The 19,738-nt window shown below is 55.8% G+C and overlaps 1 protein-coding gene across 3 annotated transcripts in view; it reads right to left on the bottom strand.

The window, feature by feature from the left end:
- IFFO2 (intermediate filament family orphan 2) overlaps positions 1-19,738 on the bottom strand; it is a 51,807-nt gene that overhangs the window by 8,195 nt on the left and 23,874 nt on the right. Inside the window, exons 2-6 of one of the 3 annotated variants that reach the window (XM_032759113.2) lie at positions 8,570-8,630; positions 7,187-7,282; positions 5,869-6,009; positions 5,302-5,364; positions 4,408-4,547 (exon numbers count right to left, since the gene is read on the bottom strand). In XM_032759113.2, coding sequence (XP_032615004.1) covers positions 4,408-4,547; positions 5,302-5,364; positions 5,869-6,009; positions 7,187-7,282; positions 8,570-8,630 — 501 coding nt within the window. The remainder of the gene's footprint in view (positions 1-4,407; positions 4,548-5,301; positions 5,365-5,868; positions 6,010-7,186; positions 7,283-8,569; positions 8,631-19,738) is intronic. The other 2 variants (XM_032759114.2, XM_032759115.2) reach the window with 2 other exon arrangements.

The raw sequence follows: 19,738 nt of genomic DNA, 5'->3' as shown, positions 1-19,738 counted from the left end.
ACAGCTAGCATGTAGCAGAAACAGGCTAGAATGCCAAATGTTTCTGTTTCCTACAGCTTTTTCCTCCCCATCAACATACTCCCCAAGCACCCGTTAGGTGCTGGGCACTGGACCAGCCACTAAGCATGCAGCAAAATGCAACGCCCTCAAAACAATTCCACCCTCAAAACAATCCTATGAGGTAAGCATAACTATCATTCCCATTTTGCAAGTGAGGAAACAGAGGCTCAGAGGGATTCAGTGGCCTTCTAGACCAATACATGCTGGAAATGAGATTTGAATTCAAAGCCTGGGAGATGTCAAGACCTCCCTATTGGCTAGAACTAAAAGTAGGTTGACCAACCAGGCAGGTTTGCCTGGGACTAAGGGGTTCCCAAGATGCATTGGTTACCCCAACTGGAGGAGACCTAAAGATCAGCTCATCCAACATACCCCTCTTTCCAAGGGGAAGGCTGTCTGTAGGAGTGAAATCACTTGACCCAGTGCATCGGTAGCACAGGACAGTGTGGACCCTGTCTCCAGGTTGCCATCCCAGGGCTCTCCCCATTGCCTGCCCTCCCTCAACTCCCTTCCTGGATCCTCCGGAGCAATGAATGTTCCCAATGGACTGGGTTGGGGGCTGGGCAGGTCCCAAGAAGGCTGTCTGGTAAAAAGCTGTCTCGAGCGCCCCCTGGAGTCAGGCCGGGCCGGCTCCCCTCCAAAAGCCATTCCCACAGGAGCCCATAGGTGGCTCCCCGAGTCCAGGGTCCTGAGCTGGTGGGGGCGGGTGCTGGAGTGGGCCATGTGGCCGGGAGCCGCCAGGGTCCAGCGGTCACCGCATCACACACTCGATTCCTGACTTCACTTCCTTCCCAGCGTCTGGGATCTGAAGGAAACCCCAGCCGAGGGACAGGAAGCTGGAAAGGACAGAAAGACGGGCAAGAAAAGGGACTCGGAAGAGGCCTCCACTTCACAAATCTGCAGAGTGGGGCTGAGAAGGAGACTTGGCCCCAGCGGGGGAGAGCCGCACATTCCCCCTCTTCTCCTTGGTCTGAAGCCCAAACAACCGACTTAGATCAAAACAAAACACAACTCTAACACGGCTGCATTATTCAAACACTTCATCAGATCCGGCCAGGGGCAGCCTGGCTAGGGTCCTGCCCACAGCTGGTGGAGATGTCCATGGGAAAGGCCCAGGGCCCCGCCTGGGGTGGGGTCAGGGCAGCCCACACAGAACTGCAAAATGGGGGTGGGGGGGTGATCAAAGTGATCAGAGGTTTCATTGTTTGTTTTTTTTCTTTTGAGACGGAGTCTCGCTGTCGCCCAGGCTGGAGTGCAGTGGCGGGCGATCTCGGCTCACTGCAGGCTCCGCCCCCAGGGGTTCACGCCATTCTCCTGCCTCAGCCTCCCGCTTAGCTGGGACAACAGGCGCCCGCCATCTCGCCCGGCTAATTTTTTGTATTTTTAGTAGAGACAGGGTTTCACCGTGTTAGCCAGGATGGTCTCGATCTCCTGACCTCGTGATCCGCCCGCCTCGGCCTCCCACAGTGCTGGGATTACAGGGGTGAGCCACCGCGCCCGGCCTGTTTGTTTTAACTTAGGTAACTTTACAACCAGCTAAATCTAATTCCATACTGAACCCAATTTAGCTCTATCAACACTGAGGCGCCCACTCCTGCAGCCAGTCTCGCCTGACTTGGATCTGAATGCTCTTTCTACACACTGGAGCCTTTGCCCATGGGGCCCCCTGGCTTCCACTCTGATCTGTCTCCTTTTGTAGCTCACCCCATTCCTGGTCAGCTTAACAATGCCCTGGGGACTTTATAAAAGCAGGGACAACAATTTCTTTAGATAAGTCCTTTAATTTAACCACATGGACCCAGCCTGGGCTCTCCGGGGCATACAATCCTGTCTTAGGCTCAGAAACGCCCAGGGCAATGTTCAGAAAACCTAGACCCAACCACTGGTTCTTTCCAAAAGCCCCTATTGGCCGGGTGCAGTGGCTCATGCCTGTAATTCCAGGACTTTGGGAGGCCGAGGTGGGTGGATCACTTGAGGCCAGGAGTTTGAGACTAGCCTGGGCAACATGGTAAAATCCAGTCTCTACTAAAAAAACACACAAAAAATTAGCTGGGTGTGGTGGTGCGTGCCTGTAGTCTCAGCTACTTCGGAGACTGAGGCAGGAGAATTGCTTGAACCCGGAAGGTGGAAGCTGCAGTGAGCTGAGATCACACCACCACACTCCAGCCTGGGCAACAGAGCAAGGCTCCATCTCAAAAAAAAAAAAAAGCCCCTCTTGGCAGGCAGCAGAAGATAAGAATATGAGATGGGGGGAATCAAGAGGAATCAAGAATCTAGGGGTCTCCTTACCACCCTTAAATAGCAAACCCCCAAAATACAGCTCCCATCTCAGTTCTGTTTCAAGGGAATGGCAGGTCCAGGAAGTATCAGGCAAAAGAGTTCTTGTCCCCACCCAGTTCCAACCCTGCCCCTGCCTCCTGTCTATCTTAAAAGTCGGCCTAGAATGGGGACAGAAGAGAGAATTCTCTTCCAAGCATGGCATGGGGGACAAAGCACTGGACCAAGAGTTGGGGGCCTGGCTCTGTCCTAACTCCGCGTGTGCCCCTCTGAGCCCATTCTCTCATCTGTACAATGAAGGGGCTGGGCGGAGTGAGCTCTGGACTATGGAATTCTGAGCCAGCCTCAGAGCTGTGCAGGGAGGTTAGGAGAGCCCGTGCCCCGGGCTTTTGAAACAAATGATGTCAAAGGCATCTGCTAGAAGGAGCATGCCCTCTCTGGGGGGGGCTCTGGGAGGTGGCAGAGCCTCCCAGAGCTCTGATTGGTAGCATTTGCCGATTTCCTGCAATGGCAAATTTTAAGGTACTAACATGACATCACTGAGCCTGGAGTGGGTATAGCAGCTTCTAAGAGCTGGCACCAGCAGGCTCGCCCACCACTGACCATACCCAGCCCAGACCCTGCCACCACCCCAAGCAGCATTTCCTACTGAGAGCGCACTAGCGTGGGAGGTGGCCTGGCTCTGAATCCCAGCTCAGCCACATACTAGCTGAGTGGTGTTGCTCAACTCCCTTGTCCTCTCAGAGTCTCAGTTTCCCTATCTACAAGAGGGGAGTGATACCCCATCTCCTAGGATGGGCGTCTGGAGTGAGCAAAGTGACATTTCTGAAGCCCCCTCCAAGTGAACATCAGGAGCCATTTCTGCAAGCTGTGCAGTCAATACAGCCAGCTCACCAAGAGCAAACTAGTGAAGGTGGGTCTGGCTAAGGTCTGCTCAAGAATGGCCCACGGGCTAGGTGCGGTAGCTCATGCCAGTAATCCCAGCACTTTGGGAGGCAGAGGTAGGCAGATCACTTGAGGTCAGGAGTTCGAGACCAACCTGGCCAACATGGTAAAACCCTGCCTCTACTAAAAATGCAAAAATTAGCCAGGCATCATGGTGCATGCCTGTGATTCCAGCTACTTGGGAGGCTGAGGCAGGAGAAACACTGGAACCCGGGAGGCAGAGGCTGCAGTGAGCCGAGATCTGGCCACTATACTCCACTCTGGGTGACAGAGTGAGACTCTGTCTCAAAAAAAAAAGAAAAAAAAAATAGCCTACAAATAAGACCACATCTGCCATTGCCCCTTCTGGGTTCATGACATCCTCAGACACAGATATGTCTACACATGACCAGAGAGGGGACAGCCCAGCCCCTGTATCTCATGGGCAAGAACACCCCTTCTCCCACCGCTTTTTTGGAAGAAGCTTTCAAAGGAAAGGCAGGAGAATGCCAGACAGGGAACATAAAGGATGCTGGTGAATGGAAGAGTATGCGCCTGTCCAGATTCTGCAGCTGCCATCCAGCCCTGTCAACTCAGCCCCAGGCTCAGCAATGCCTGACCTCCTCGAGCTTCCAAGAGAGGCTGAACATATGACATTTCCCAAATTACAAATGTTGAAAATGAATCTTGGCTGGGTGCAGTGGTTCACGCCTGTAATCCCAGCACTTTGGGAGGCCGAGGCAGGAGCATCGCTTGAGCTCAGGAATTTGAGACCAGCCTGGGCAACACAGCGAGACCCTGTCCCTACAAAAAAATTTAAAAATTAGCTGGGCATGGTGGCACATGCCTGTGCTCCCAACTACTTGGGAGGCAGAGATGAAAGGATCCCTAAACCCGAGAGGTTGAGGCTGCAGTGAGCTGTGACCGTGCCGCCGCACTCTAGCCTCCAGCCTCCAGCCTCCAGCCTCCAGCCTCCGGCCTCGGTGACAAAGTGAGACCCTGTCTCAAAAAAAAAAAAAAAAAAAAAGGAAATGAATCCAAATTCTTCCAGTGCTGCGGGCTACTCTCAGCCCAAGCCTCCCGTACACCGCCCCTGCCCAAGCAATCCGGGGAAACGGAGAGTGTGCGGGCCACGGGGATACTCACAGCTGGTTAAACATGCGCTTCATCTCATCGGTGATGTTCATGGAGCCGACCTCATCGTCCGAGAACCGGTTCACCTCCCCATCCTGCTCGGAGATGTCATCATCGGAAGCCACCTTACGCTCTTTCTTTTTGGGGACCACCTGAATCGGAAAGGAAGCAATCAAGGTAACTGGGGGGCTTGGCTAGGATGGAGGGTAGGGGCGAACTGGGAAGGGAGCCGGCATCTCACAGGATGATGAGCGTGACTGGGGCTGGCCAGTGCCAGGAAAGGTGCAGGTCCTCTAAGAAGCAGGCGGCGTTAGCAGGAAGCGCGAGGTGGGAGACATGCATGGGGACACAGACGGCCTGGACTCTTCCCTGCCCTGGGCGGCCTGGTGTGTGCGCCGGCTCAGCTCGCCCTTTTACCACAGAAGCAGCCCCACAGTTTGGGGAGAGGAACAGGCCAGACAAGGACACAGAATCACCTGGGATATCTCAGAGCCAGCCAGAGAGGCGGAGAACCCCTGACAAAGGCCATATGGCCCCATGCTGCCCAGAGCCCTCCTGCTCACATGCAAAGGCAAAGGACAGACGGCGCAAGGTTCACCGAAAGCTTCCACTCCAAGCAGACAAGCCATGAGCAAACGAAGGCTGCATTGGCCTCCCCTGCTTCCCGGCAGAGGGACAGCAAGAAGGCATGGAGGTGGAGAGAAGGCCCCAGGCAGGCCCAGATCTGGCCCAGCAACATCAAAGTCACACACACAGAGCGACAACACACCGTATTGCCCTGGGCTCAAGCAAAAGCCAAACCACAACCCGAAACTCAAGAAGCAGCCTTCGGAGAATGACATGTGCCTCATTCGGCTGGACTGGCCCCCCAAGCCCTCTCTGGAAGACAGCCTCACTGGCGCTAACCTGATCGCCGTCTCTCGGGGGCACCCACACTTGCACGTTAGGTCGGGGGGGTATCGAGAGCCTCTTTGGGGGGGAATGAAAAATAGTCAAAGGCCAACAGCTCCTCTTCTGAACTCTGAGGCCCCTCTACCAGAGCTCAGGCCAGCTCCCCCAGTTCTCCCCATAACCTGCCCAGGGTTCCCCAACCGTGGGGATGATGCCCAGTTCTGACACCCAGAGGAAGGGGCAGGAAGCAGGGCAGTGGGTACAGTGTGGGCTGGTGAACCAAGCTCTGGAGGGGCAGGAGACTGATTTCTGCCACTTCCTTCCTTGAGCACAGCACATCACCCCCTGGGCCTCGGTCTCCCCAGCCATAGGATGAAGCAGTCAGACGAGCCTATGAGTCCATGGGTGCCTGATTCTACATTTTCCTGGGGAGGCCACAGGGTCGGGTAGTGCTGCCTCTCGGGGAAGGGGAGGGAGTGAGTGGGATGTGGAGGGAAACAGGAGTTGGCTGGGCAAGGGTGGAGGCCAGGGCTGCTCTGGGAGAGTGGGGGGTTGGCTGGTGAGCAGGGCAGCCCTAGTCACCTGGAAGATCTTGGACACGTCTTCCGAGTTCCGCTGCTGTGCGACATCGCACAGCTTGGCCGTGATATCGATTCGGCGGCAGATGTCCATGTCCACCTTCATGGCCTTTTCTTGGATCTTTGTGTCCAGGTCTGTCATGGGCTGCAGGGAGGACAGCAGGGTTTACATGAGCAAGGGATGGAGCAAGCCTGCAGGGCTGCGCAGAGAGGTGGGGAGACCCCTAGGTGTCAGCAGGGGTGGTGCGAGGAGGCCTCCAGAGTCCGAGGGTGCCTTGGGGTTTTCTGTGGAGTGGGGGGCTGCGGCGGCGCTGCTCAGGGTGGAATGGGGTTGGGGCCTTGGGAGTCGGGGGCCAGTATGACGCCGTGTGTGCTGCTCTCCCTAAGGGCTAGAAGACATCCTCCCAGCAGACACAGGGTCTGTGTTTACTTTGTCAGAGCGAAGAAAAAAGACAACTCCCGCTGGAGAAAGATAGCCCTTCTTTTCCCACCTGCACGCCCCACCTGTCCCCCACACAGGCAGCTCTCTCTCCTGGATGCCTCCCATGGCCGGCAGTGGGAGTCATTGAGGACCACAGGGTAGATCCCCTTGGACACAAGTGAGAGGGAGCCCAGTGGCCTCCAACTAGGGTCCTGGGAGGCTTCTACCAACCACACCCAGCTTCATGCCCCTCCACACCAGGAGCCACGCCAGGCTCAGTCACCCACGTTCTGGCCCCTTCTGCCTTCTGGTGGGGTCTCCCCCTGTACTGCCCACTGTTTGAAGGGAGAGGAGACCTGGGTCCCCAGCAGCAAGGAGCCCTTTGCTGCCAACAGCTCCCCCCAACCCACGGATACTCAGAGGGGCCCCGGATTGTCAAAAAGACACGCACGCTGGCCTTTCCTGACCTCATGGAGCAACCCTGCCAAAGGCCGCTGGGCCTGCGAGTCTCTCAGGCCCGCACAGACCAGACGGCACCTGGCCCAACCTGCCAGACGCCCCGCTGCACCCAGACACCGAGGCCTGCCCTCATCAAGGCGAGCTGGGAAGGAGTGGGAGCAAACACACACAGACCATCAGGGGAGCCCGGGGGAGGGCAGGATGGGTTAAGCGGCAGATTAATGCATCTCTACTCAGACCGAGGGAAGCGGAAGTGGGGAGGGGGTGGGAGGAGGGTGCCTGGTCTCCGATGCATCCAATGCATCCGTCATCCTCATGGTCAAACACAGCCAGCCAGGATTCTAACTAGAAGCCGAGCTCCGGAGCCTCGGAGGGAATGAAGCACTTTGCATGATGGGTGTGGGGGAGGTCATGACACCCAGGGGCAGCGGGCGGCACTTACGTCACTCATAAGCCCCTTAAACACCACCAGCTCGGCCTTGAGCCGCTCGATCTTCTCGTTCATCTCCTCCTGGATGGCGTCAGCCTCCTGTGCTGCCTGCGGGGACGGAGATGGGGAGGCTTCAGATGGGCTGGGTCCTCTGGGGATAGGAGGGTCTGGACACCTGAGTCCAGAGCCCTAGGCACCCAATGTCCACCCCAGCTGGGCACCTACATGCCAGGGAAGCGGTGCCAAGGACCTCGTCCCAGCCTGGCTTCCCACTGAGCACTGCTGACTGCTTAAAACACTTTTCAAAGGATTATCTATTACGTGGGAAAATCCATGGCAGGTATTAAAAGAGCAGGTTAATTAACAAGCAATCCTATTACATTACAAATATGAGATCAATCCATGTGAAATTGCCACTATTGGGCCATCTCTGCTTTCAAAAATGACAATGTCATGTGTGTCGACCTAACATGTGTCTAAAGAGCGTGGGTGTGTGTCTGCACAGACAAGATTGGAAGGTCACACACCAGTTTTTCAACTGTGGAGGGGTGGAACTGGAGATAATTTTTATTTTTGTGCTTTTCTATACTTTCCACATATTTGACGATGAACCCATTAAATTTATAAAGAAAAAAGCACTTTCGTTATAAAAGAAAGGGAGATATTCAACCTTTTCCTTCTACACATTGACAATTATATTAATCTGTCTCTAACTTTCTTAGACGATAAATGCTTTAAGTAGCAGAATGCAATTTCTAGACATTTTTGGGAGAACTTTTCATGCCTTCTCATGGGGTTGCTACTCTTGTTCCCATTTGACAGAGAGGAAAATAGAGGCTGAGAAGATGAAGTTTGCTGCCCAGGTTACACCGCAGGCGGGAGAGTTGCAGAGCCCAGAATGCAGAGATTCCAGCTAGAGCAGCAAGGGGAATGTTCCCAAATGCCCACCACGGAGAGCCTGCTCAGGCTGGGAGCCCACCTGCGACGTGCCCACCTGCCCTCTCCAATGCCTTCAGCCCCAACCGAGGGCACCCTTCTTGCTTGGGGGCTTACAAACCATCTAGTCCAAGCCTCAGGTGGGGAGACAGTGACTGGTGAGAAGGGTCGCTGGTCCCAGGTCATATAGCAGCTGGGACTTGCACCCTGGGACCTGGACCCAGGCTTCTCAACCCCTGCATCAGAGCTCTTGTGCAACACTGTGCTGGTCCATTCCTAGCTTCCAAGCAGAGTAAGTGGAAGGGGTCTCTTGGCTCCATAAAGGAGAGACAGGCAGTAGGAGGTAACAGAGTAGGGGCTGTGCAAGAATTTCCTGGCTTTGCCGCATGAAGACTGTGCCCCTTGGCCACATGGCTCTCTGGCATGCCTCTCCTGGTTGGGATATCTGAGGGCTCTTACCTCCTGCAGCGTGTCCACCATGGTCTGAAGGTTCATGCGCTTGGCGAGTTCCTCCTCCCATCTGCAAAAGCCAAGAGGAACGGGTGGTCAGAAGGTGAGTTCCCTGTGCCAGTTCAGCCCTCAGACACAACCCCAACACCCACCCGGGGCCTATCTTGAGCTGGGCAAGGAAGATGCATTGGGGCCTCCATCCCTGCCTGCCCTCTGGGAGCTCCCAGCCCAGGGGAGGTGGTGTGAGAGGACAGCCAGGCTGACGTATAACCAGAGTACCAGGTGGTGGTGACAAGTGCCACGTTAAGGTATGAGCCCAGCACTTCGTGAAGACAGAGGTGGCAGGGACCACCACCCTGCCTGCGTGTGACCTGTAAAGTGCTGTGCAAGCACTGCTGCTCCCGTTGTTGCTGCAAGATGCAGTAGCAAAGCCGGTCCTCAGGAGCCAGCTGCAGCCGGCTCCACTCTCAGGCTCTTCTTTGCACCCACAAGAAACAAACTTTTATTGTGCTAAGCATTGCGATGCCCTACAGCCTACCCAAACCAACACAGAACTCTCCTACGCAGGTGTTATCATTCCATTTTACAGATGTGGAAACCGAGGCTTGGAGAGGTTAAATAAATGTCTTGCCCAAAAACACACAGCGAGTCAATGGGTGGGGCTTGAATTCAAACCCAGGTTTGTTTTATTACATTAAAACAAAACTCAATAAATACAGTTCCCACTGATTTAGCATTTACTATGTGCCAGGCCCTGTTGTTCCAAGGGCTTCCACACCACTACTTTGACATGTGTACCGCCCAAAGCTGAATAGGAAAAGCGGGAGGGGAGAAGGCAGAGGAGAGTTCAGTGGACCCCTGCCCTTAACTGCAGGAAGGGGTGGGAGCAGTTCCCTGAGACTGCATGATAATACCAATTCCAGAACCACCTTCACTGAGACTTATTTGTACCAGGCACTGTTCTACATGAAGTTAATTCAATCCTCGTAACAACCTATGGCGTAGGTACCGTCGTTATCCCCAGGTGCAGAAAGCAAGGCCCAGAGGCACAAGCTGAGCCCAAGGCCAGGGTGAGATAGTGTGGAGTTAGGACTGAAACCCAGGTGGGGAGGCTCCACACTGGTTGCTCAGAATCCCCTTGTGGAGCTCCTCATAGACCCAGGAACCGTCAAAGCCTGAAGGCCCTAACCCAGCTCCTCCAACAGAGTTCCTCCTCCCTGGAGGAAGCTGGGGGCAGGTTCTGTCCCTCCTGGGATGTCTGTCCATCCTGGGACAGACAGAGGAGCTTCTCTCCTTCCTCACCCCACTGCTACCCTCCGTACATGGCCTCGGAGCAGGGCAGTCTGAAACCCTTTTAGGATGCTGTCGGGCCAGCTAAAAATAGGCCAGAGGGGAGGGAGGGGTGGAGAGCCGGTTACGTCACTGGCTTTTGGAAAGAAGAGAAAACGGATACTGTTTGCATACACAGAGGAAAATTCCTCCTCTCTCCCACAGGAGACAGCCCCGGCCAGGGCTCCTGGAGGACACACACTCTCTCCCTCTCCCCCTTTTCTCCAGCCTTTCCCAGCCCCAGCATTAGCTGCTAGGCTGAGATCTGCGTGGGCTCCCAGGTCCAGACCTGGAGGGCAAGGGGCTGGGATTCCTGCCAGGGCTGGAGGGCACAGAGGAAGCTAAGAAGGGGCAGGAAGGGAACCTAAGGGCCTAATCCAGCCAGGACCATCTCACTGAACCTCCCCTCGTTGTACAGATGAGGAAACTGAGGCCAAGTGGTCAAGCCATTTGCCCAGATCACCCAGTATATCAGGAGCAAGGGTAGGAGTCCAGTCCCAGGCCCCTCTCACCGAGAAGAGCAGGCCCCATGTTGGGGACAGGAATCACAACGGGGTGAAAGTTCCCAGGCCACCCTATCCCTGCCCAGGAGCACAGGGCATCTGGGGCTTCCCTCGGGGAGTCAAGGCTGGAGCACAGGTCCCAAGCTGAATCATCTCTCCTGGCCACACTGCTCAGAGCGGGGAAGGCGACTCAATTCCAAAGCCACTGAGCAGGGCAGGTGCAAGGGTGAGCCCCAGTGTGGCTCTGGCTGCAGCCTGGCATCTAGAGCCAGCCCGCTAACACATCTTGCAGCAAGAGCAGGAGTGGCAAAGAAGGGCACAAAACATAAAGAATGACATGGCTCCTCCCTTGGACGCAGGCACACAGGGGCACCTCCCTGACACTCCCCATTTCCCAGAGGGGCCCTTGGGAATGAGGCCCAGCACCCCTCACTTCTCCTTTGAGCAACCATCTCATGAGGAAGGCGAGGCAGGGGCCAACAGACCCCTTGTACAGATGGAGAAAACGAGGACCGGAGAGGGAATGAGACTTGCCCCAAATCCACCCAAAGTGACAGCAGGAGCCCAGATCTTTGGCTTTCCAGACACAATAACAGCAAGAGCACCAGCAACCATTAACTAGGGGGTACGGTCTGGGCCCCACACACCCGGTTCACTGCCTTGGACACACACATCACTGGCTTGAATGTGAATTATTAACCCTCTTGGGGAAAGAATTTCTAACTAAGCCCATCTTGCAGATGAGGGAGCTGAGGTTCAAAGAGGTAAAGTAACTTGTCTAAGGTCACACAGCTAGCAAGCAGGGAGCTGGGACTCAAAGCTAGTCCAGCGTCTACAGCAGCAAGTCTCAGCCTAGAATGTGCACACCAATCACCTGGGCATCTTATTAACATGCAGATGCCGGTTCGGCAGGCAAGGGCTGGGGCAGACAGCTCCCCAGTGATGCTGGGCTACAGCTGGCACTGAGTGGCCAGGCTCTGAAGACCACGCAACCCAGCCCCTCCACCTCACCTCTCCCTTCCTGCCCTGAGTTCTGCAACCCCCCAACCCCACATCTCAATCGTGTTTCCTGAGCTGCACATACCATACCCCCAGGATGAGCTTGCACAAATGATTTCATGGGCTTTTTATTTCCAAAGCCAGACTGGGGAGGCAGCCGGCTGGCCTGCTCCCAGGAGGTTGAGGACAGACCCCGCATGTGGACAGCAGCTGGCTTGACTGAAGAGCCTGTCGCCCGCCCTGACATCCCTCCCGGCGGTGGTGGGAGAAAACCTGGCTCAGCCAGCTCCAGTGTTGACAATGCAGAAAAGCTCTGTCCTTGGACCGTTCTGAGGACTGGCGTGAAGGGCTAGGTGGGCGATGTGTTTCTTACGGCACTCCAGACACCCGTATTCCCTGCCCACCCACCCAGAGCCAGGGGGCACTCAGCTTAACTGAGAACTGGTCAACCAAGTTGCTGGCACAGAGATTTCAACAGCTGCTTCCCAAGCACAACCCTCCCTCTTCCCTGGGTCTGCCCACAAGAGTAAGGTTTCAGTGGGGAGGGTGTTTCAGGCAGAGGGACCAACAGAAACAAAGAGGGCAGCAGCAAGGGACAGGTCAGGCGCTGTCTGCCAGCAAGAGGCGGGTGCACCTACTTTGGATCAGGGGTTTGCGGACATCGTTTCCTGTCAGCCTGCGCCATCCCCGCTCCCAGCCCCAGCCCACGGCTGAGCAAACAACTTGCCCAAAGACTGCCTAGGAAGTGGCAGTGCCTGGATTCAAACCCAGATCTGGCGGAATCCTGCGCCTGGGCCCTTTAAGACTGAAAGGGGAAGGAAGGCTGGAATGAACATAAAGAGGGGCACAAAGAGGCCATTTTCCTCGAGTCTCCCTCGGCAGTCCAGGGGCTGTTCTGTTGGCTGGGGAGGGGTCCTTTCTGGTCTTTTGAAGACTCCAGGATATTGACAGGCCTGCCACTGGTGGAAAATGAGGTGACAAACACATCCCAGTGCTCTCTGCGGGGCAGGGTCTTTCCATAGATCCCCTCCATCATACTGCACATGCACTGGGCTGGAAAGCTACCCTGTCCCCACTTTACAGATGGGAAAATGAAGACCCAGGGCCTATGGACAACTCCAGCCACGGCCAACATGGCTTGAATCACTGAGAGCCGCACCTGCCCACCCTGACCCAACAGCTCATAAAACTTCCAAATCCTTCTCTCTTCTAGCGCTGGATGAGAGAAGGGACATTTATTGATTACCTTCTCGCTGGTATCCACCACGTTAGGCACTCATACCTCCCTCTATAAAATCCCGCTGAGCCCTCCCCTGGGGATTGTCCCCATGTTGCAGATGAGGCTCAGAGGTCAGGTAACTCATTTCCCCTCTTCCTCTCTCCTCCTCAGCCTCCTGAAACCCTAGCCAGTCTCCCAGGCTTGTCTCAAATGTCATCTCTTCCCCAAGCCTCACATCCACTTCCATTGTTTGCCCCGCAGCTTAGAGCAGCGGAGGCCCCAGCATCTCCTCTTCCCCAGTGGCATGGTCGTGGGATCCCACGGCACACAGCTCTTGCCCAAAGGAGCCAGTCCCATGATGCCAAAGCCAGTGATGGCTCCACTGTGCGGTCACCGCCACTTCCACCTTCCCCACCACCACCGGGGGCTGGCACTCATCTCGGGAGGTCTCAGGCGCAGAGATGGGGCAAGGAGGAAGCAAGAGGCAAGGTCCCTGGTCTAGATGGGAAAACAGGCACAGGAGCCGGGTCTCAAGTCAGGGTCCAGTCCTTCTGCAGGCCCAGAGAGCTAGTTATGATGATCATTCTTGTGCTTGCTGCTGTATTCCCTGCACCTAAAACTGGCTGGGCACTTGCTAAGGAGTCAGATATTTATCGAATGGATTGGTTGGATGGATGGATGGATGGATGGATGGATGGATGGATGGATGGATGGATGATTGAATGAATCCAAAGCTGCACTTACTCCTCAGCGCCCTGATGGCCCTCGCCTCCAGCCAGAGCTCCTTTCCCCCAGAGCATCCTTAGCCTGAACCATCCCAGCCCAGGGGCTCACGGGAGGCAAATTCCCAGCATAGCCCCTGCACTCAGCTTCATCCATTTGGCTCCAGAGCCTCTCCTGGGAGAGGCCAGGCCAGGCCACGGGGAGGGATGGCCAGGGCAGGAAGCAGGCAGGAGAAGGAGAAACCTTCCCTTTCCCACTTCCCACAGCCCTGGGCCAGGGAGGGGAGACAGGGATGTCAGGACAAAGAGTGCAGGGAGAGGAAATGACTCCACAAAAGCACACAGCAGCTGAGATCGGGGGCCTCGGCCACCATCTTAGCAGAACAAGCACTCTCTGAGGCTGGTGGCCAGGAAGGGGAGGTGGCAGCACCACCCCAGCCAGATGTGGTCTCTCCGCATTCCTGAGGAGCCACCACTGGAACCACGTGAGGGACGAGAAGTCTCTGCTGGCCACTGGGGAAAGGGGGTGGGCAGATTCTATGCCAGTCCCCACCCCCACCGCACTCAGGGCCAGTGCCTCCCTCTCCCCCGTCAGCTCAAGATGACACACAGACCCACAGGAAAGGGACCGACAATCCTGCCCTACAGAGGGGCGGAAGCCCAAGCTGAAGTCACCAGCAGAGGGGCTGACTCACAGATTTTTCACTTCCTGTGCAGTCAGAGAAAGAGGCTCGAGGCTCCCGCTCAGGAGGAAAGTAGGTGCAGGCCCAGGAAAACAATGAAGGCTCCAGGGACGAACCTGGGGCTCCTGAGTGAGCATCCCAAGACACCAGGGCAGCAAGAGACGGGTTCAAATCCTGCCCATCACTTCCCAGTTGTGTGATCTTGAGCAAGTCAGTTACCCTCTCTGGGCCCCAGTTGTCCCCTCTGTGAGTCGGGAAACCAGCCACCCCCTTTCAAAGGTGGCTGTGAGAACTGCAGGAAGGGGACGGTGTGGGTGAAAGCACCCCGGCACCAAACAGACCATGAGTGTTCAGCAGCTCCATGTGAACTGCACAGCACGTGGCTGCCTCCCACCTCCAGAGTTGGGAGGGAGGTGTGCAAACGGCCAACACCTTGCGGGAAGGCAAGCGGCCGGCACGCCTAGGCCCACTCACTCAGGTGAGGCTGGGCTGGAGCCCTCAGTGGAAGACTTCATTCTGGGCCAAGCGTGGGCCTGGCCTCTGGCAGAGGGCAGGTGGGGGCAGAGAGCAGCTTCCTTCCCGGAGGGTGGAGGGCTGGCACCTTCTCAGCTCCACCCTGGCCTCGGGGAGCTCACCCCACTGCAGCAGGGCTGGATGGAGGTGGCCAGGGAGCCATGCTGGAGCCCGGCGCCTCAGACCACAGATTTGGCCCGGCCGGTGCCCCTCAGCTCTGCGCTGCCCTAGCTCCTGTGTTTGCCCACCTGCAGATGCACGGAGGCATCCTCACAGCAGAGCCAGGGCCAAGCCTGGGGGCCCCAACCGGCTGTTCTTCTCTAAAATAACATCTGAGCTGGAGGAAGAGGCTGCAGGCACAGTGGTAGACCAGGGGAGCCCTTTCTTCAAATGCAGTTTCGCAGAAGCTGATGGGTTGGGAAGACCAGAGCAGGCTCCCCGGTGGGGTCAGGGCTGCGTGCCCCCAACAGCTTCCACTTGCTTCTGCTGAGCCCTTCTAGAGAACCCAAAAACCACAACTGAGTCAACTTCCTCCTTGCACACCGTCCCCCTCGAATACCACAGATAATTTATATTTAAGGCAGAAAAAAAATCCGATAAGGGAGTGGGAGTGGGGCAGGGCTGGGAATACAATGTGGAAATCCCGCCACCACTGCTAACACAGGGCTCACCTCCCGGGCAGCTCAGCACTGATGCACGTGTGGATGCGTGGCCTCCTGACTTCCTCTCTCACGTGGCGCGCTCCCCGAAAATGGACAGCCAATAAGCACAAGCCCCTGCACATGGAAGAGGCCCCCTCCTGCCTGCCCCAAGCCCCACCCCCCGGGGACACCTGGCACCACCTCTTGTGGCCTCCCCGCTCCCATCTCCATGGAGCCCCTGATCCCCGGGAAAGGCTGCCTTGCAGACGTGCCCATTGGAGCCCGGCTGCCCAGCTGTACTCTGCTGCTCTCGGAAGGAAAGACAAATTAAATGCCAACTGATTGTCTCCACGGAGGAGGTATTAATTTAATGTGAACACTTAACCAGGGCAGCCGATTCCATTACAGGCGGGCAGTAATGGCCTGGGCAGGACGGAGCACAGGCTGCACGCTGGGGATGGGGGCCAGGTTTGAGAAGCCACTAATCAAGTGTGCCCCAGCACACTGCCTCCCACACAGACACACAGAGCTGCTTTCAACCAGAAACAGCAGCCTCCTCCAGGGATCCCAGCAGGCCAGGTCTGCGCAAGGCTGCTCAGTGGAGAGGCAGAGGGGTCTGACATCCATAGGGAAGTTCCCTGTGGAAGAGAGGTACTGGGCTAGGAAGCAGGAGGTCCTGGTTCACATCCTGGCTATGTTGCTAATTCGCTGCATGACCCTGAGCAAGTCCCTTCTCTGCCCTGGGCCTCAGTCTCCCCATCTGTAATAGGATCTCCCAAAATCCCTTGGGACACGATATTTGCAGTGCTATTTGCACACCCTGGATAGGGCCCTTCCTTGGAGTCCAGAAGAGGTGACAGCCTCAGGGACACCAACTCCATCCAGAGTTATCTTGGGTGCCATCAGGGCTCTGACAGCCTGCACTCAACAGCACCCACTGGGTTCCCTCTCCCAGAAGCAGCAGCAGCATGGTGTGGGAGCATGCATTCGTTCGTTTGCCCCTCACTCATTCATTCCATAAACAGTTCCTGAGGGCTTGCCACGAGCCCCACAGGCCTTAGAGAGTCGAAGGTTGTAGGCAATTCTGCAGACCTCTCTAGGAAGGGCGGGTGAGCTGAGAAAGTCATCTGCCTCTGTGTGATCCCCTGAGGGCTTGCCTACCTCAAGGTAGGAGCCTCAGTCTCCACCTCTGTAAAATGGGGATAGCAATCCCACCTTGTGGGGCTCATGGACAGATCAGGAGAGCAGGTTCAAGTGAGGCACACAGGTGTCCTAGACGGATGATGGCCATGCTCTTCACCAGTGTCACCCTAGCTCTACGTGCCTGGGGGAGGGAGGGGCAAATGGGTGAGTGAAATCTGGACCCCCTAACCAAGGACACTTCTCCATCCTGTCCTGGCCCTCTGGGGACCCAGGAGCAACTGAGAGAGGTGGCACTGAAATTGAGTTGCTAAGGAGTTTTCCCAGCAAGGAGGTGAAAGTGAGTCCCATTGCCAGGAAGGGGGGATGAGCTGTGTGGGGTCATCACATTCCCCCAACTTGTTTCCTGGTGACCAAGGGGACCCTTTGCAGGGCAGCTAGCTGGTCTCTGGGCTCTCTGTGGTGAGCCAACAGGACTTGAGAGATGAGTGGGAAAGAACGGCAAGCCCCTAAATGGGCTCCGGCCCCCAGCCACACACCCCTTCAGGCAATAAGGCAGCAGCCTTGTGCAAGAAGTCCTGAAGCTAGTCCCTGCCTCTGCCCCAGCTGGCTCTGTGATCTGGGGCAAGTCCCTTACCCTCCCCTGGCACCACTTTCCCGTCAGTAATACAATGATGTCAAACTGGATGAATTCTAAGGGGCCACCCAGCCAAGCCAGAAAACAACTTCCATGATCCCTGGACAAGCACCCTACACTGACCACAAAGCCACCTGACAAACCACAAATGCTCAAAAGCCAGCTGAGACGTCTTATCCTTGCATTCCAGCCAGTGTGTGTAGTGAAGAGGGGAGCAGGTACTCTGGAGCCAGAGGGTCCTGGGATCAAATCCCAGCTATCCATCTTGCAGTTCTGTGACCTTGAGCAAGCTATGACCCTCTCTGGGCCTTGGTAGTCCCTCCCAGCTCCGAGGGGTTTTGCCCACATTCCATGGAATAGCATATGAAAAGTGCCCACAACAGTGCCTAGCCTACCATGAGCATGCCATTGGTGTCATTCTCATCCTCACGACCTCCCAATGACAGCTGCTCAGAGAGGTGGGGAGAGGCTGGGAGAATGCTCTCGGACCACATTGTAAGTGAGGGGGTCAGACTTGAACCCAGGGCCATCTGACCCCAGAGCCACTGTCTGCATAACAGTCATGTCGTTGATGGTCATGAAAATGAGCTAGATGCCGACTTCACCTGGCTGGGTGGCTGGCAGTACAAGGGGACGGGGTGGCAGAAGGAAAGAAGCCAGATGCTAATGCCACAGAACCCCCCTATCAGCAAAACCCACTGAAAACCCTGCTTTGGCCGTCCACACCCCATAAACGTACCCCAGGAACTAATGGGCATGCCCAGCCCTGTGAGGTCTGTCCTAACAAGGGCCACTGTGGCAGCAGGTGGGTCCAGGGCAGGAGAGCCCAGCTGGTCTCTCCAATACACACAAGGCATTTAAGGGTGTTCACCCAGGGAGGCTGCTGGCTTTTTTGGGCAACATGGGGCCCAGGGAACCCCCAGGTCACCTGCCCCAATGCCAATCTGAGGTTTCAGTTGTTTTCTGAGCCACCTGTCCAATTCCCCCCTGTCTATATTTGCCCAGGTTCCCAGCATCACTCCCACTTGGTATTGCTTATTGAAAACAATTTTGGAGAGGCTGAACATGGTGGCTCACGGCTGTAATCCCAACACTTTGGGAGGCTGACGCAGGAGGATCATTTGAAGCTAGGAGTTCAACACCAGCCTGAACAACATAGTGAGATCCCATCCCTACAAAAAAATTTTAAAAATTAGCCAGGCATGGTGGCACGCACCTGTAGTCCTAGCTACTTGGGAGGCTGAGGTTGGAGAATCCCTCGAGCCTAGTAGTTCGAGGTTGCAGTGAGCTAGGATCAGGCCACTGCACTCCATCCTGGGTGATGACCAGGATGAGACCCTGTCTCAAAAACAAACAAAAAACAGCTTTGGAGAAACTGCAGCTCTGTGGACACTCGTAATCCCAAGCAGCATGCTGGGCAGTGCCCTCTTCCCACTGCTTCTGTCTAGAAACTACACCCACGTGGGCACTCCCCCCACCCCTAAAACACCAGGCCACTCCAAGGAGGAAATTGTCTCAACCAGCATCTCACAGTGAGGAAAAATCTGCATCGCAAATTGCAAGCCACCATGAAGTTTCTGGAGTACCACTGCCAACCTCTTCCAGGCTTGGGTACCCCTTCATCACCTCCTCCAGGGAGCTTTTCATGACTTCCCCAGCATAAGTCACTATGCCCATTCTGATGTTCCCAGTCCTGAACCCACTCCTTCAGCACTGGCATCCAGGGGCTGTAAATTTTCACTTCCCTGTCTCTCTCATCAGACTCCACTCTTCTCCGAGAAGGGAAGAATTTGCATTTATTGTAAAATGCTGATTAGGTGCTAATCATTCAACTCCCACCATCTCTAATTCTCACCATAGTTCTGTGAGCCAGATGTTATCATTCCCACTACACACACTCAGGTGAAATGACCTGTTCAAGGTCAAATCCAGGTCCATATGGCTCCCAAGCCTGGGCAGCCTCTCTATAGTCTAACGGTGTCTCGTCAGTTCCGTAAGCCCCACTCCCTGCCCACACCCCCAGCACATCACTTAGAAAATGCCCCTGGGTTACAATGCCAGGGTCAGATGCACAGATGTGTACACATGGGGTCACAGTCACTGACCCGGAAAAAAAGCCACTTTGCTCACGTACTTATTTCTCAGCGCCAGAGAACCCAGGGTGCAGGAAGGCCTCAGCACACCACTACCTCCACTGCCAAGGCAACGAGCTGGGGCCAGCACGTGGTGAGCAAGAAAGGCACCCAGCTCTGGAGCTGGATGGAACGAGGTTCAAATCCCAGTGGTACCAACCACACGCTCCTGGGCAAGTGATTTCCAACCCCTAAGCCTCCCCATTTGGTCATCATAAAGATGCCCCCTGCCTCTGGAGGCTGCTACAGTTTGTGAAAAGGAGGGTATGCACAGGCTCCGAATAAACGGAGGCTCTCGTTCCTTCTCCGCCTTCCCTGTCACTGGCTCCAGGGTCTGAGAGAGCAGCACCCTTGTTGCTCTGGTCTGTAAAATGGTCTGTTTCTTTCTGGCTCCACTGCGCTATGGAAATCATGGGGTTGCAGGGAGGCTGCAGCTTGTCATCCGGCCCCCAGGCACTGACTGCAGAGATCCCACCCCTGACCCCCGCAGACTGGGATGCCAGGAGGGGCAGAGGATCTGCACTTCTGAGCTGTGTGCCTTTGAGCCAAGCACTTGACCGCCTGTGCTCCATGTCCCCTAGCTTTGAGCAGGGGCTAACGGAAGAACCTGCCTTGCCACTGGTTCTTCTGTAGTAGATGAGTCAACACACGTTTCACACC

The sequence above is a fragment of the Hylobates moloch genome, unplaced genomic scaffold, assembly GCF_009828535.3.
Source record: "Hylobates moloch isolate HMO894 unplaced genomic scaffold, HMol_V3 SCAFFOLD_9, whole genome shotgun sequence".
NCBI classification, from domain to species: Eukaryota; Metazoa; Chordata; class Mammalia; order Primates; family Hylobatidae; genus Hylobates; species Hylobates moloch.
Note: the sequence above shows the minus strand (reverse complement) of the source record. Positions and strands in the feature narration are given on the sequence as shown.